Source organism: Scatophagus argus, chromosome 13 (assembly GCF_020382885.2).
Source record: "Scatophagus argus isolate fScaArg1 chromosome 13, fScaArg1.pri, whole genome shotgun sequence".
Classification (NCBI taxonomy): Eukaryota; Metazoa; Chordata; class Actinopteri; family Scatophagidae; genus Scatophagus; species Scatophagus argus.
Genome location: NC_058505.1, coordinates 22,223,652 through 22,240,396, shown reverse-complemented (window position 1 = coordinate 22,240,396; position 16,745 = coordinate 22,223,652). Strand labels below are relative to the sequence as shown.

Genomic DNA, 16,745 nt, shown 5'->3' with positions numbered 1-16,745 from the left:
GGAAGCCTTGGATTGTGGCAGTCGTGGCTGTTTTGACACACACCACCTTAATCAAATCAAGTGTGCCATTCATGACAAAACCAAATCAGTGGCCTAATATACTGTTATTATTTTGTATGTCAGGTGGCTGTCCTCCTTCTAAAAAGAAGAAAAATACAATACAATGTATGAAGTAAGAACATCGACAAAAAGCTCCATGGAGAAGACCAGCAAGGAAATCCTGAGATACAGAGAGCGAAACCTTCGTCCACTGAATGGCAATCCACTGGAGTGGTGGAGAGGACAGGTGGACTTACCATTGCTGTGAGAAATTGCTAAAAGTTACCTCTGCATACCAGCCACAAGTGTAGCAGCAGAACCAGTTTTCAGTACTGCAGGAGATACTGTTTCCTTGCAAAGCAGTGTACTTCGACGTGAACATGCAGATCTCACTGTCACACTTCATCCCTTCTTTCCCCCTTCCAGATGACACCCTTAGTACCTTCCTACCTGTCTCCCTGATCACTTTCACTGTAGTTATCCAGTCATCTTTAAGCACCTCCTGACCACCCAGAGCCTGTCTCAACTCCCTGAAAACCGCACAGCACTCTTCCTTTCTCAACTTCCACCACTTTGTCCTCTGCTCTGTCCATGCTCTCTTCATCTACCTCACCACCAGAGTCATCATACACACCACCATCCTATGCGGTCCAGCTACCCTCTCTCCTACGACTACTTTGCAACCGTTAATCTTCTTCAGATGACACCTTCCATGCAACATATAGTCCACCTGTGTGCTCCTGCCTCCGTTACCCTATGTTCCAGCCTCTTCTGGAAGAAAATGTTCGCTACAGTCATCTCCATACTTTTCACAAAGTCTACCACCCTCTGTCCTTCTGAGTTCCTCACCTGAACACCAAACTAGTCGCTCACTTCCTCATCACCACTGTTCCCTTCACCAACATGTCCACTGAAATCACCAATCACCACTCTCCCACCTCTGACAAAACTCTGCAATGAATCCTCTAACTCAGTTCAGTACTTTCTCTCTCTCTTTCTCTTCCTCACCTACTTTAAAGCATAACCACACACAACGTTCAACATCACACCTTCAGTTTCCAGCTTCAGACTCATCACCCTATCTGACCTCTACTCAACTCCTCTTCCTATCCACACCATGGTAAAACACCTGGTCTCCTGGACACATAGACTATCAATTCCTCCTCTGCATCATATCTGCCATCTCTCTGCCTTTACCTGTCATCGTACCAACATTCAAACTCCCTACTTTCAGTCCTAAACTCTTGCCTTTCCTCTTCTCCCTCTGCCTATGGGCACGCCTTCCTCCTCTCCTGCTTCAACCAACAATAGCCCAATTTCAGCCAGTACCTTGTAAGTCAACAGCACCGACAGCATCTTGTGCCAGACTTGGAACCCCACTCTCCTTGGCTGAGCTGCCATATTGAACCCGGTGAGACTTGCCCCTCATGTGACCTCATCTTTGCTCTACATATGCGCACGTGCACACACACACACACAAACACACACACACCATGTGCATGCTTTTGCTTGCTCTGTAATATGGTTGCTTGTGTTTGTTGTTTGGTTGTAGTCCATAACAGATATTTATTGATTGAAAGTGGTGTTGTAAAATAATATTTCTTTTATTAATAAATTCTCTTACAGCTTAACTGGTCGTGGTTTGTGATTATTTGCATAAAGGTGTGACAGCTGCTGGATTCTGACAGCTAGATATTGACACTTCTCAGTGAACACCAGATTGAGACTGCGTTTCCGGTTTGGTTATTAGTCCCTTGTAACAGGTTGGTGCCCCGTAATTGATATTGACAGTAATTTTATCACTATTAAAAGTGGTGTGGCGCAGTGATTAGCACTGTTGTCTCACAGCAAGAGGTTACCAGGTTTGAATCCTGGTCTGGGCCCTTCTGCATGGAGTTTGCATGTTGCATGTTTTTCTCTGCATGGGTTTTCTCCGGGTACTCCGTCTTCCTCCCACAATCCCCACAGTGTGTGCGATTGTCTGTCTTTGTCTGTGAGCCCTGCGATTGACTGGCAACCAGGGTGTACCCCGCCTCTTGTCCGTAGTCAGTAGGGATAGCCTCCAGCCCTCTTATGTCCAAACTGGTCAAAATCTGCCGTCTTACCATGAGGGATGGATACCGAAACTTGATATCAAATGTGCCCCTGGGCTAAATCTTTAAAGACCAGAGTATTCATAAGCTCCAGTGTAAGCGGTTTTGGTTTCAATTTTTGAGAAAATAAACGTTTTATTTATTATTGCTACAATAAAGATATCTTGAACGTTACACCTCATCAACTGTGTTTCTGATTAAGACGTTTGTCTATGAAGAATTTGTGCTATTTCCAGCTAAGAATCTCTCTTGTGTGAGAGGAACAGAGGGGGAGGGGAAAAGCCTGGTGACAACTGAGTGCCTGTCTCTGATGTAGGTTGAGATCCTGCAACATCACAACATTTCTTTTCCTTCTCATGTTCTCTTTCTCTTTACTCTACTTTTTTTTATATTATAGAGAAGGCAGTTCCCATTTCCTTGCAACTCACACCATAACAATCTAGATCAATAAGGAAAACTACAGGTAAGAGGAAATATATTCATTTTTCATTTTCATGTGAACTGTCACTTTAAGCTTAGCTCAAGCTTGCTAAAACTATATAAGCATATTATAATTTTATCACATTCTGAAATAACAGCAAGTGAAAAAGGGGAAAATACATTTGTCCTTCTGTTTGCCTCCTCCTTCATAGCTCCCTTCTTTTCTCCCTCAGGCACCATCATCTTTGTGTTTGTGTCCTACATTTTTCATTCATCCATTGTTCACTGGCCCAAATTCTGTCATAGCCTACCTCTTCCACTCTTAAGCTCTCCTGTTCCTTTCTGTGAGATAATACTCCCCTCACTCACACTGAAATATTTCTTAACCTCACTTATCCCTTGTTTCTTCTCCAGCTGCAAATTCAATTTTTTTAAATCTTACCTTAAGATGTTAACTCCAGGAGTTCAAAATTAAACCACATACAAACAAACTGATAAAGACAGAAGGACAAGAAGAAAGAGAAGTTTAAAGCAGAGAGAATGAACGGAGATGCAATCTGGGAGCGACTGGATATGCAGTCCATTCAGGCCTCTCCAGTGAGGAGTGTATATCCAGAAACAGCAGCAGTGCTAGCTATGGCCTTCAGTCATTCAGCAGACTTGGGGAAGTGCGATGTCCTTATTTGAATAGACATTAACTGCTGCAAGGAAACAATGTCCAACTCAAAAAACCGGACAGGACCCAGGAGACCAGTGTTACTAAAGTAAAGGCTGTGCCATTCTAACTTACATTTGTAAAGCAAACCAAGCCTGCTGGCATTCACCTGAGTCTTTTTACTTTCTTTGGTTTGCTGCACCAGCCAACACTGGTTTACATCATATTTCCATGTCCCCACGCATATCTAGCATGACCCTATCAGCACCCTGACTCCCCTCTTATCCCCCACTGCTAAGGAGAAGTTGAATATGCAAACCCAGTGTCATACTTAGTCTCCTAAGGGTTAACCCCCTTCCTTCCCTTACCTTCACCTTCTGTTGTTAATTGTATCTTGTCTGGTCACTGTCTGCAATGTCCTCACCCTGTGATCACAATTGTATTGACATATGGTTTGGTCACTGTCCCCTCCAGCCTTCCATTCCTTTCCTGCCATTCCTGCTTTCATACCGTTTCCAGTGCTGCTCCCTTTGATCACTGTCATACCACAACTTCCTTTTCCTTTTCCTGATACACATTTACATACTGTATAATCACAACTGACTGTAACTGTATAAAAGCTGCTTCCTCCAGTGACCCAAGAATCCAAATTCACTAAAGAGGTAAGAGATCCTTTTGAAAACCCAAATTTTCATTGCTGTGTGTTGTATTGGAGATCTGAGACTGGAGTCCCAAAAAAATACCAAAAAAACCCCCCAAAAATAAACACCATCCTCAAGTTTATGTAAGTTGCTGTGTGGTTGTGAATGGAGGATTACTGTAACAGTTACTCTGTCTCTGTGTATGTCCAGAATTGTTCCTAGCCATTTGGATTATGTTAGGTTGTGTGTTTCTAGCCTTAGAATCTGACCTACTCTTCTAAAGGTTTAACATTTTAGGTAACAGAGGTGAAAAGAGACACCAGTGTGTAGAAATGCATATATGAATCCTGTGGTTCTAATTTGGGGAGTGAGGTGTGGGATGATTTACTTACAATATACTTAATTACACTAAATACCTTGGAATATATACTGTCAATAAAGCTGATTCTTCTCTTCTTCTTAATTATTTTGTCTTGTTCAATTTGAATCTGAAATATTTTATTTTTAAGTCATTTCAGTTTTGCCGTTTTTGTTATGGAGCTTAGTGAAAGTTAAGTCAGGAAGACTACTGCTTTCATGCATGCCTTCTATTTTCCCATGATCCTTAATCTCCCCTATCTTACTTTCTGCATCTTCCAATCACATTCTGTCACGTTACTCCGCCAATCATTTTCTAGATGTCAAATTCAAAAGTGTTCTCTGTCTCTGCTATCATTCAGCTGTTATTTCAGCTTCCCTGCTGGCTAATTCCTGCCCACCTAGCTTGCCTGCATCAGACCAGCTGGCATGATTCAAAATCCATTTCATTCTTCCCTTCCATCCTTCACCCAGACTCTGTATTTACTCTGTATTTTCCCATCTGCTTTCTGGTCTCTCTCAGGGTTTCCAGGTAGTGGCTGTTTTGTTCCTGGACTCCACATATGTAGCTAAAAATCACTAGTCCACCATTAATGAACCTCTATTATTTAAGTGATTTCAAAATCAAAATCAAAACTTCTGTACAGTCAAGTGTTCTTCAAGGTGAATTCATCTAGGTGAGGGGTGCCCAAACTACGGCCCGCGGGCCAACTGCGACCCGCGGTCCATTTTTAATTGGCCCGCAAGAATTCTTTTAAATAGAATAGAATATGGCCCACACTTCAACCTTTGCCTGAGTGTATTGCACTTCTCCGTTTTAACACTAGGGGGAGCTACTGTTGATCAAGGGCCTTCAAGGCAGTTGCTCCAGCAAAAAGGACAATAATCAAAGAAGAAATTTACCACAAATTACTCAACATGGCAGAACGAAAGAAGCGAAAGGTAGAGAGTGAGTGCAGAAAATTTCAGAAACGGTGGGAGTATTTCTGAGTATTTCTTCAAAGAATTTGATTCTCTGAAGAATCGACATCAGCAGCTTTCCCTCCCAGAGTTCTACCGGAGCTTGGAAAAGGAAAAGTTTCCTCTGATGAGACGCCACGCGAAAGGAATGATCAGTCTGTTTGGCTCAACATACATATGTGAGCAAACATTTTCGCTGTCATCACTGAACAAAAGCAGAATGAGAACAAAAGTGACCGACAGCCATGTCCATGATGTCCTTCGCATCTCAACCACTAAGTTTACTCCAGACCTGCCAGCCATCCTTCGATCCAAAGCGCAGCATCACTGCTCCCACTGAGTGCAATGCCGTTCCCAACAAATATGTGCAACAAATATCAATAATGCGCATCAATTCTGTCGCTACCCTGCTTTTGCGCACCACTTTATTATATGTGTTTTTCTTAACACACACACCGCTGCGCACACACTGCACACGCAAAGTCAGCTGATCTCATCATGATGAAGATTTGCTCCTTGATCAAGTGAATTTGCCCGGATTTTTGGGACGAGTGGCGTCGGATCAGCACCGCAGCTGGATGGCCCGATTTACATACCCAGCGCAGCTGATACTCACCAGAATAATTTACCAAAATTATATACACTCCTGTTATTAAACCCAGTTCAGTCTGTTAATGTTGTTTCTGTTTCAGACGAACGTTAATAGGTGTGTTGCTAACCCTAATAACTTAAATAACAAGCTTGAAATTTAGCCGTTCCATTTTCCACTTTATTGTTTTTTCTCTGTACTGTAAATCTTCTGTCTAAATCTGAGGCTGCTGTTCTGAGAATGAGCTACCAAAGCTTTTTCTGAATAAATCAGTTAAGATCCATGTATGGAAAGCTGTGATGAAGGCAGTTTTGTTTTTAATTATATTCAACAATATAACATATTTGTCCACTTTTAATTGTTTTTTCAAACTTTAATACACTAAAGTTAAGGCTATATACCTAATTTCTAGTACATGGCCCAGCCCCTTCTATATTTTTATGCATGTGGCCCTCAGTGAAAAAAGTTTGGACACCCCTGACCTAGGTGAATCTCTTCAGCTTCTCTCCAGCAGCTGGGTCACTGGTCTTCCTCTGCCTACTCCTCCTACACTAGAACGGACTCCGCCTCTGTTCTGGCTTCTCAAAGATCCCTTAAACCTTAATAATCCCGCAAGCAATTTTAAAATCATACATATAGCTTGATCAGATAGTTTTTTTTTAATAATAGTTTTTAATAATAATGGCTATTCCCCTGCACTCTTTCAGCCATTATCCCTGTGTCATATATTACTCCTGCATCATTTGGCTATTTTCCCTTGCATCACTAGTTAGAATTTCACCCCATATCAGCATTTTTATTTCTATGTTTTATGTTGGCAAATTTAAATTCCAAAGACAAGACATGACAAGCAGGAAGTGATAGCTAGCTATGTGATACCTAGGTTCAATCAAGGACAAGGTCTGAACATCACATATCTTCCTTGAGTATCAGGGAGCTCTGTCCATATCTGTAGCACCACACAGCAGGCAGGACCACTTGGATTCTCCGGGTCCAGAAAGCCACAACACAGTTTAGCAATCTTTCTGATAATAAAAGTTTGTATGAATTGTTGTATGTGCTTTCAGTGTTTGATATAATATTAGAGAGTGATTTATTTTATTTTCTTCCTCATTCATATTTGTATTATAATAATAGCTGACAATGTTAAGCATAAAAACCAAATTAGTGCTCTATTCCTCTTAGACATAAAGGCCTAAACCCCCTCTGTAGATGCATTCTGTAGTGATAGCACATTCAAACACTCAAGGCCAAGAAGATCAAGCATGCATGCTGGTTGTGTCTGAAGCTTGTAAACTTCCTGTAGAAAAATTACTTAAAAAAAATTACTTGCATGGGTGCTGGAGCCTATCCCAGCTGACAGCGGGTGACAGGTTGGTTACTCTGGACTGGTTGCAAGTCAATAAGGCTGACACACAAAAACAGACAATCACACACATTCACATCTCAGGAACAATGTAGAGTAGCCAATTAACCTACTGTGCATGTTTTTGGGATTGTGGGGGAAGCCGGAGTAGCTGGAGAAAAACCACATGGGCTTGGGGAGAACATGCAAACTCCACATAGAAGGGCCCAGACCTGGACTCAAACCCAGAAACCTCCTGCTGTGAGGCTACAGTGCCAATCATTGCACCACTGTGCCACCCCTGATGAAATCAATGAAACAAAATATAATTTGGAGATATTTTTATTAATCATTGTGAATTAAAATACATGTAAACATATAGTACCTCAGGCACTTTGAGGAGCTACCAAGTTTACCTCTTCACGCAACAGTAGCTAGATTTTCTGCTCTCTTGCTAAGCAGTCCAAAACTCCACTTCTCATGGACAGCTTTCTAAAAAGTCTTCATCATTCTAGCCAGTGCCTAGCACAGTAAAACAGATGGTAATAACAACAATAATAATAATGATAATAATAATTTCTAGAAAAAAAATTCCCACATGGCCATCCAAAGTCCAACTTCCTCTCAGCTCTCCTCAATCAAAGTAGGAGGCTGCCTGTCCAGGATACTAGCCAGTGTTTTAAATGGCTGTCCCCAGTCACCAAGGGAGCTGAAATCCCCTGAATCATCAATCACCCATGACTCCTCTATGGAGCTGAGTGAGCCGGCCACCGAACCATCACCCTCATAGGCGTAGGTTGCCAGTGAATCATAGGGTGGGGCGGCGTAACCCTGCTGACTCTCCTCCAGCCGCAGTTCAATGAACTCCCTGATCATTTCAGTGTCACCCTCAGTCACTTTGCCATGTGAAGAGAGTGGAGCTTTATTGCTCATAGCAGTAATAATGCTGGCAGTTTGACAGTGGATGTCAGGTGACCTGATGTCATCAGAGCGACTGTTGAGATGCAGCAGAACCCCGTCTCCATATCCGTTTTTCTCCTTCTTGGAGGTGCTGCTGCGAGAGCTGGTGCGCTGCGAGTGTGTGTTGCGTAGAGTGCCCATGTCAAAGGCATGAGTGTCTGCCTCACCGCCACCCTCATCGTCATAGTGAATGACGTTATCACGGATGTCCTCTTTTGATGTCATGAGAGTCTCTTTCTCTTTGCTGCGCCTCTGGCTCATGTATAATGCTGCCATAACTGCAAGACAAAAAAAGGAATAAAGTAATGGGTTAGTTGAGAAATATTTATACATACATGATAAATTTCTTTCTCTTCGTTTTCTCTCTGGGTCTGGCTTCTCATTGAGTCAGGTCCAACTGAAAGTTTATTAAGACCTGCATGTCTTCATTTTTTGTGATTCTTTCAAATTATTATTATTGACTGGATAATTTTCTTTCAGTCAATCAAAATACATAGTCAGCTTTTTTTAGTGCCCCTAAAATACTCCCTGCCTGTGCAAACATTTATCTCAAACTTGTCCTCCTATTTTGAATTTAACCACATTCTACAACACATTAGTCAGTCTGTCTTAAGAGAAAACTCCGAAAGAGTTGATCACTGTAATTATTGTTCCTGTCTATTTTGGCAGTGAAGTTCCTATCAAACATGCTCTTTTAGAGATAAGGGATCAAATCCACAACAAAAAAGGTAAAAGATGTAAAAGTAAGATGTAAACAATGACTGGAAGTGAGAAAATAGTGTTGCACGCTTTATCCCACAATGCAGGTAACAAATACAGGAAACCTTCAGCTTGTTTCAAACTGTGGTCAGTCCCACAATTATCGTGTAGTCAAGCTATTCAAAAATCTGTCAAGGAACTTTAAAGGAAACTTTTGAAATATTGTAAAAATGTTTATTCATTTTGGAATGAATAAACTATGCTAGCCAAAGTGTGCTTTCATCACATGATGAATCTAACCCAACTCCATGTCTCCCAACTTAGCTCCTCAAGGACATCTTTCCCTTGATTGGCGTTTCCTTTTTAGATCAGATCAACTTGTCTTTAACAACAGGTTATGTACCACATGTGTTTAAAACTGCTGTTATCAGACCTTTGTTTAAAAAACCTTCACTTGACCCAGACATCTTAGCAAACTATAGGCTGATATCCAACCTCCCGTTTTTATCTAAAATACTTGAAAGAGTGGTTGCAAATCAGTTAATTGATCACCTACACAGGAACAGTCTCTTTGAAATGTTTCAGTCTGGTTTCAGAGCCCATCACAGCACTGAAACAGCACTAGTTAAAGTCACAAATGACCTCCTAATGGCATCGGACCGCAGGCTTGTCTCCATACTTGTTTTACTGGATCTCAGTGCTGCTTTTGACACTGTAGATCACAGTATTACACAGATTAGAACATGAGACTAGGATCACAGGGACAGCACTAGGCTGGTTTAAATCATATTTGACAGATAGATTTCACTTTGTTCACGTTAATGATGTTACCTCTTCATATATAAGGGTTAACCTCGGTGTTCCACAGGGTTCAGTGCTTGGGCCGATCCTGTTCACCTTATACATGCTCACTCTAGGAAATATTATTCAGAAACATGGCATAAACTTTCATTGTTATGCTGATGACACTCAGCTGTACTTATCCTTAAAGCCTGAAGAAACAGAGCCGTTAGCCAGACTCCAGGCATGTCTTAAGGACATAAAGGACTGGATGACCTCCAATTTTTTATTATTAAACTCAGACAAAACTGAGATCATTGTTCTTGGCCCCAGACATCTTAGAACTAGAATAGCTGATAATATTCTCTCTCTGGACAGCATTACTTTGGCCCCCAGTGCGACTGCGAGGAACCTCGGCGTTATCTTCGATCAGGACGTGTCATTTATCCATCACATTAAACAGACCTCTAAGACCGCCTTCTTTCACCTCCGTAATATTGCTAAGATTAGGAGTGTCCTCTCTCAGAGTGATGCTGAAAAACTTGTCCATGCTTTTGTTACTTCTGGGCTGGACTACTGCAACTCACTATTGTCAGGATGTCCAAATTACTCTATTAATAGCCTGCAGCTGATCCAGAATGCAGCAGCTAGAGTTTTAACAGGAATCAGTAAAAGGGATCATATCTCCCCCATCTTAGCTTCTCTTCACTGGCTTCTGGTAAAATTCAGAATAGACTTTAAAATTCTCCTACTTACATATAAGGCCCTAAATGGACTAGCCCCATCATACCTGCAGGATCTAATAGTCCCATATATTCCCAATAGAACACTCAGATCACAGAGCGCAGGTTTACTTGCAGTTCCCAGAATTCATAAAAGTAGAATGGGAGGACGAGCCTTCAGCTATCAGGCACCCCTGCTGTGGAACCAGTTGCCAATCTGGGTTTAACAGGCAGACACCACCTCCACTTTTAAGACTAAACTTATAGTTAGAGTCAAACAAAGTGTGTAGGACTGGTAGGCATAGTTAGTCACTTCTTGATATATAGCCACCGGTAGAATAGGTCTGACTAACTGTACACTGCTATAGGCCTATGCTGCAGGGGGACACAAACATGATCCACCGAGCAGTTCCCCCACCTCCCCAATACCACCACCATCTCTACTCCCCCACCTCCTCTCCTCTTCTTCCTCTCCTCTCATCAGATCAACATATAATTCATTATTTTATATCACTAACTGTGTGTCCAGTTCTCCTCATAGTTTTGTGTCTCTCCCTCCCTTTCTCTCTCTCTCTCTTCTGCAGGTCTCTCTCCATCCAGATCTACATGTTGAACTGCATCAGGCCCTCTGTCAAACCCAGTGTCTACTGTCAACATCTGCCCATGACCTTCTTCTATGTAGTGCTATTACAACTAACAAAAACAAACATGTCAACTAAACAACATATCAGCTAAAAAACAAATACATACAGTATGTAGTCTTCAGAATTCCAGTTATAACAACCTGTCATGTTTGTCCTTTGTAATTTATGATGTTTATTGCAAGTATGTTTCTCTCTCTCTCTCTTTCATCCTCTCTGTCCTGTCTACCTCTTCTCCCCCCTTTTACCCAGCCGACTATCAGCAGGATGGTTCTCCCTTGCAAGCTGGGTCCTGCTCAAGGTTTCTTCCTGTTAAAAGGGAGTTTTTCCTTGCCACTGTCTGCTTGCTCGGGGGTTCAGGCTCTGTGTCTCTGTAAAGCATCTAGAGACGATTTTGATTGTAAAAGGTGCTATATAAATAAAATGAATTGAATTGGGGTGGCACGGTGGTGCAGTGGTTAGCACTGTTGCCTCATAGCAAGAGGGTCGAATCCCGGTCTGGGCCCTTCTATGTGGAGTTTGCATGTTCTCCCTGTGCCTGTGTGGGTTTTCTCCGGGTACTCCGGCTTCCTCCCACAATACCAAAAACATGCACATTAGGTTAATTGGCTACTCTACATTGCCCCTAGGTGTGAATGTGAGAGTGTGTGGTTGTCTGTCTTTGTGTGTTGGCCCTGCGATTGACTGGCGACCAGTCTTTAACTATTTCAGGCCTGACACTGACAAAGCAGTGAAGTATCAATCCATGCTGTCTCCCAAGAGATAACTTCTCCACCCAAACTCCTAAGCAGAGGCCATTCTGATTTTTGTTCTAGTATTTATGTCCAAATAAGACAATCAAATGTAGAGTACATACAAGATTTTTTTCTTTTTTTTTAACTCAAAGTCTACTTTCAAACACAACTCATTGTCTTCCTCAGCGGATGTCATGGAGATAGTTCAGTGACAAACTGAGACAATGATAACTAAACCAACGTTGCAAAACATGGCTGACACTGACAACAAGTGCTTGAGATGAAATTATTACAATTTAGACTCAAACCAAAGTTCCAACATCCCCAGATCAAAGTAATGAAGTGGTGATAATTATATTAAGATATCCACTGGCAATGCTGGCAGAATATGCAAACAATAAGACCCTTGCTGTAAATAAATAAATATAAAGAGAGCTGACTTTCACTCCCATACACAACTGAAGCATTAGAGCATTAGAGCCTTAAGTTTTGCCTTATGTGAGATCACACCCAGAACAGGGACACTGAAAAAGGTTGATTAAACTGATCCATTGACCTCAGAAAAACAGACATCAGACCATATGCCACAAGTTGAACTGTGTCCTGAATTGTAGGGTAAATTTGGTAGTATCCATAAGCTTCTCTGCATTGACTTCTTTTATCAGTGAACCAGACAGATCTACTTTTCTTCTTCTGTTATAAACAAACCTCAGTTTGCATTGTTTTTCATTTGGAAAGATGTCCTGTTCTTCACTAACTTTCATGAATCTCACTTCATTTGCTTTGGTGTCAGACTTGGCGCTGACTCTTAACCCTCCTCAAATGTGATTTTAAATGAAACTCAAGCAGACACAGAAAATTAGCATTCATCTGGAGTGTTTTTTCTGGTCACCTTATGAATTGAAGTCCAGTATTCACTTTCTTATTCATTTTCAGCGGCTGAATGCTCCACTCTGACCACTTGCTAAATTTCTGTTTCAGCTATTTGATGCTGGGCACAGTGTACGCGAGTTTATCACAGCTTTTTCATAGAAAAATGGCGTGAGAAAGTTGATATTCTTAACTTTCAGTTACATCTTGTTGGTGATAACTGTTGAAAAAATTTTTCCTGGCAGATTTTTTGACAGGTCATATGCACTGTGTGCCATATGAAGTTAAAGACAAATTAGTTAAAAGGCAATTTCACTCAATTCATTTTCTTGACCATATTACCAGTCACATTGTGTAACTGTTTCATTAAAAAGAAAGCAGTCTGACAGCATATTTAGCTAACACTGGTAGCATGCTAGCTATGTAACCTATAAAGTGTACGCATCTTTAACAAAATATTTCTTGTCATGCAATGCTGGTCTTGTTTTTGTCTTGATAATGCTCTATGTGTGTGTGTTCCATAAATATGGAGAGCACAAAAATAGACAAATGTTGCCTCTCTCACATGTTTGTGGCGAAGTTTTTATGATCTATGAAAAAATGCATTTCCTCATGTTGAACACTAGGGTGGACACTTAGACATAATAATGGACAAAAAAACCAAAACTTTGTGGCAACAAGGTGTGAGAGTGAAGCCAAACAGTGCACAGTTGTTCAAATTCTTTGTGGCTTCATGACTGTCCGTGACCCCTTTCACATTACACATCGACATTCAATTGATCCATTTCTTCTGTAAAAATAAATCATTACTTCAGCCTTAAATGGTTAAAGTTGCGTTTCATCACATGTGAAAAGAAAATCAATAGTGATCACAGTGAGGTCTACATCAAGTGAAGGACACATGGGAGGTACAAGGGTGAGCTTGAAGATCTGCGGTTTAATTTCCAATAGGAGCTCAATTGTGTGTTCAAACGATGATTTGTCGCATTTGTTAGTGAGGTTAGTGCTTCTTGATGATTGCCAATTGTGACTCCTGCTGAATGGAAAGGCCTGTACAGTAGGGATTGAATTGTATAATGTGAACATTTGTGCTTTGCTTTGCACAGCTTTCTGTTTCCCCTCACAGGACCACACAAAATCTTGGGCTGATTTTTGTTGCAGCCACCAAAGAAAAGTCGCAGAAATGGATTACTGAAAGCAGACGGCTGCTTTAGAAACCGCTTTCTTTGTCAGATGCTGATCCCAGAGCAACACGCCGTGCTGTGGATTGGTTTCAAAAACTCATTCAGCATCAGCCTTGTACATAAAACCTGTGCTGCATGAATTCACGTTATATAGAAAGGTGCTTCTGAACATCTGAAACAACATCTTTCTAAAATAATCTCAACAAAAACAATAACCTTTATAAATTAAGTGATTATTGCAAAACATTTAGAAAGAATTAGTTTCTAGTATGATTCTGGTATGTATTACATATTGTAGTCTATTTGTACCTCTAATGACCTGAAGTCTTTGAAATGACCAAAGCATCAACACTTACACAATCTACCCAAACAGGTATCTGCATGTAAAAGCAAAATCTATATGCAAGTCAAAATTTTGCTGTTGGAAGCATACAGGTTTCCATTTGTAGTCTGAGTGGCATTGACCATAAGCATGAGCATGGAGGTATTCAGTCTGCGTGGAGAGCAAAAGAGGTGGTAACACAAAGGCTGAAATGTAACCTCAGAACCCAGCTATTGTCAACCCAAGACTTGACTTTGAAAATATATACATTTTTCAGAAGAAAAGATCTCAACAAAGATCTCTGCAGATCCCTCACATCCTGGTCATAAACTGTTTAAACTCCTTCCCTCTGGTAGGCGATACAGGTCACTGTCTGCCAAAACCAGCCAGCACAAACACAGCTTCTTTCCCCAAGCAGTCACTCTGTTGAGCACTTGAAATAGCCCCTCATCCTTACACTGGACTATAACATACACAAATGTCATGCTCATCTACCTCATTTACTTAACAAAACAGTATCATTATTATCCGTCTATTGCACAGCATTTCCTTGCACTGTATTTATTTATTTAAATCTTAGTCTACCTACACTGTCATTGCACTACTCTACAGATTCACTGCTATTGTACTGTATACAGTATTTTTTGTATTTTTCTATTTTTCATCCTTATCTTATTGTATATAGTACCTTCTGTGTTCTTACTGCTAGGTGTCTGTTTTGTACCTGAGAGCAAAGTCTAACCGGAGTCAAATTCCTTGTTTGCACACACAAATGTGGCCAATAAAGCTGATTCTGATTCTTTTTCTGTTCTTTTTGCAGAGCCTGTGTGTGGCAGGGGGTGTGGCTCCGTTTGGCAGCAGAGGCACACCTGAGTTCTATCAGCCTATTCCCTCCACTTTATAAGCCCGGCATGCACTCCTGCTTGCTGCCAGATTATTCTACGCTCTACCTCTGCATGCTGTTCACCTGTACTACCTGAATAGAGATTCTCCTGTGTTTTGCTGCTGAAGATTTCTTCCTGCCAGCCAGCTCCCTGCTTCCTCAGCCTACTTTTGTTCTGGATTTTGTTTGTAGAGTGATTGAAAGAAACTTTTGTTCCCACTCACCAGTGTGCACGTCTCTGCTTTGGGGTCCTAGTCTTAAAAGAACTTAACAGTAAAACTTCTATAGCTTGAAATGGCAGCTCTCCTGGTTAAGTCAACACTACACAAATGAACGACGGCATTAGAAAATAACAGCATGTGAAAGCTGAAAATGATAGCAGTCAGTGCACTGAAAAATATCTGAATTTGAGATTCTTGATTTGATTTAAATTGTATTTATCAAAGTTATGCTTTGTGGTTACACAAATAATAAAAAACCAAATACTTAGAGAGAGATATACATTATCATCATGTGTTTATATACAGCAATGTAGGTATCACGAAAAGAAAGATTTGAACTTGGAATATAAAATGGGGCTCGCAGCTCGACTCTTTCATAGCAAGCATAAGGCTAAAAGCAACACCCTGACTGGACAATTTATTTACCAGATTTTTTCTTATTTCTCTAGTGCGCATGCGTCAACATGTATGCAGCCTGTTACAGACACTCCCGACTTTCTTTACAGTTTTCTATTGTTTTTATTATTTTACGCTACTTTATTTGCTCTATTACTTTTGGACAACACTTTTTTGTTGTCATGGTGACTGATTATGCCCCCTACACCCTGCAAACCCCAGCACAGCACATGACACTATTCACTCTGCAATAGCCTAGATGCAGACTCGGCACCCAAGTGCATTCATTGCTATCTCAGGTGACTTCGGATCCAACCACTTCAGGATCCCCTTCAGTTTGCCTATCGACCCCGCCTCAGAGTGGAAGACGCCATTATCTACCTGCTCAACAAAGTCTACACCCACTTGGATAAGCCAGCAAGCACTGTGAGAGTCATGTTCTTTGACTTTTCAAGTACATGTGACACCATCAGGCCGGCTCTGTGGGCTGAGAAGCTGACAGCGATGCAGGTGGATGCCCCACTGGTGTCCTGGATTGCAGACTGTCTGACTGGCAGACCACAGCATGTATAGCTTAAGTGCTGCATGTCAGACGAAGTTATTAACAACACTGGGGCTCCACAGGGGACTGTCCTCTCTCCCTTCCTCTTCACTATCTACACCACAGACTTCATGAACTGCAGAGACCTGCCATCTTCAGAAATTTCTTGATGGCTCCACAGTGGTTGGGTGTATTACTGGAGGTGATGAGAGTGAGTACAGGATTGTAGTGGACAACTTTGTCACTTGGAGCGAGAGACACCACCTGCAGCTCAATGTGACAAAGACTAAGGAACTGGTGGTGGACCTGAGGAGGACCAAGGCTTAGGTGACTGCTATCAACATCAAAGGGGCCACTGTGGAGGTGGTGGAGGAGTCCAAGTACTTAAGGGTGTACTTGGATCATAAACTGGACTGGTGCAAGAATGTGGACACTGCTGGATATTATGGACAGTGCCAGCCACCGCCAGCACACCGTGCTGCATGTTCAGTGAAAGACTGTGGACCAAGTGTGGGATTAACAGACTTAAGAACTCCTTCGTCCCTTATGTATGCAGTAGAGGAGCTGTTCAAGATAATCTTATTAAAATTAGCCGCTCTGCTATTATTGTACCGGATAGGAGAATTAAATGTGGATTGTTGAATATCCGGTTCCTGTCCTTGAAAAGCTGTACTTATTAATGAGCTCATATCA

The 16,745-nt window shown here is 41.5% G+C and overlaps 1 protein-coding gene across 1 annotated transcript in view; it reads right to left on the bottom strand.

Annotated features, from left to right (window-relative positions):
• Positions 1–7,422: 7,422 nt before the first annotated feature.
• Positions 7,423–16,745, bottom strand: part of LOC124070012 (cadherin-12-like) — a 76,508-nt gene continuing 67,185 nt past the window's right edge. Inside the window, exon 13 of the mRNA XM_046409596.1 lies at positions 7,423–8,337. Coding sequence (XP_046265552.1) covers positions 7,724–8,337 — 614 coding nt within the window. The 3' untranslated portion in view covers positions 7,423–7,723. The remainder of the gene's footprint in view (positions 8,338–16,745) is intronic.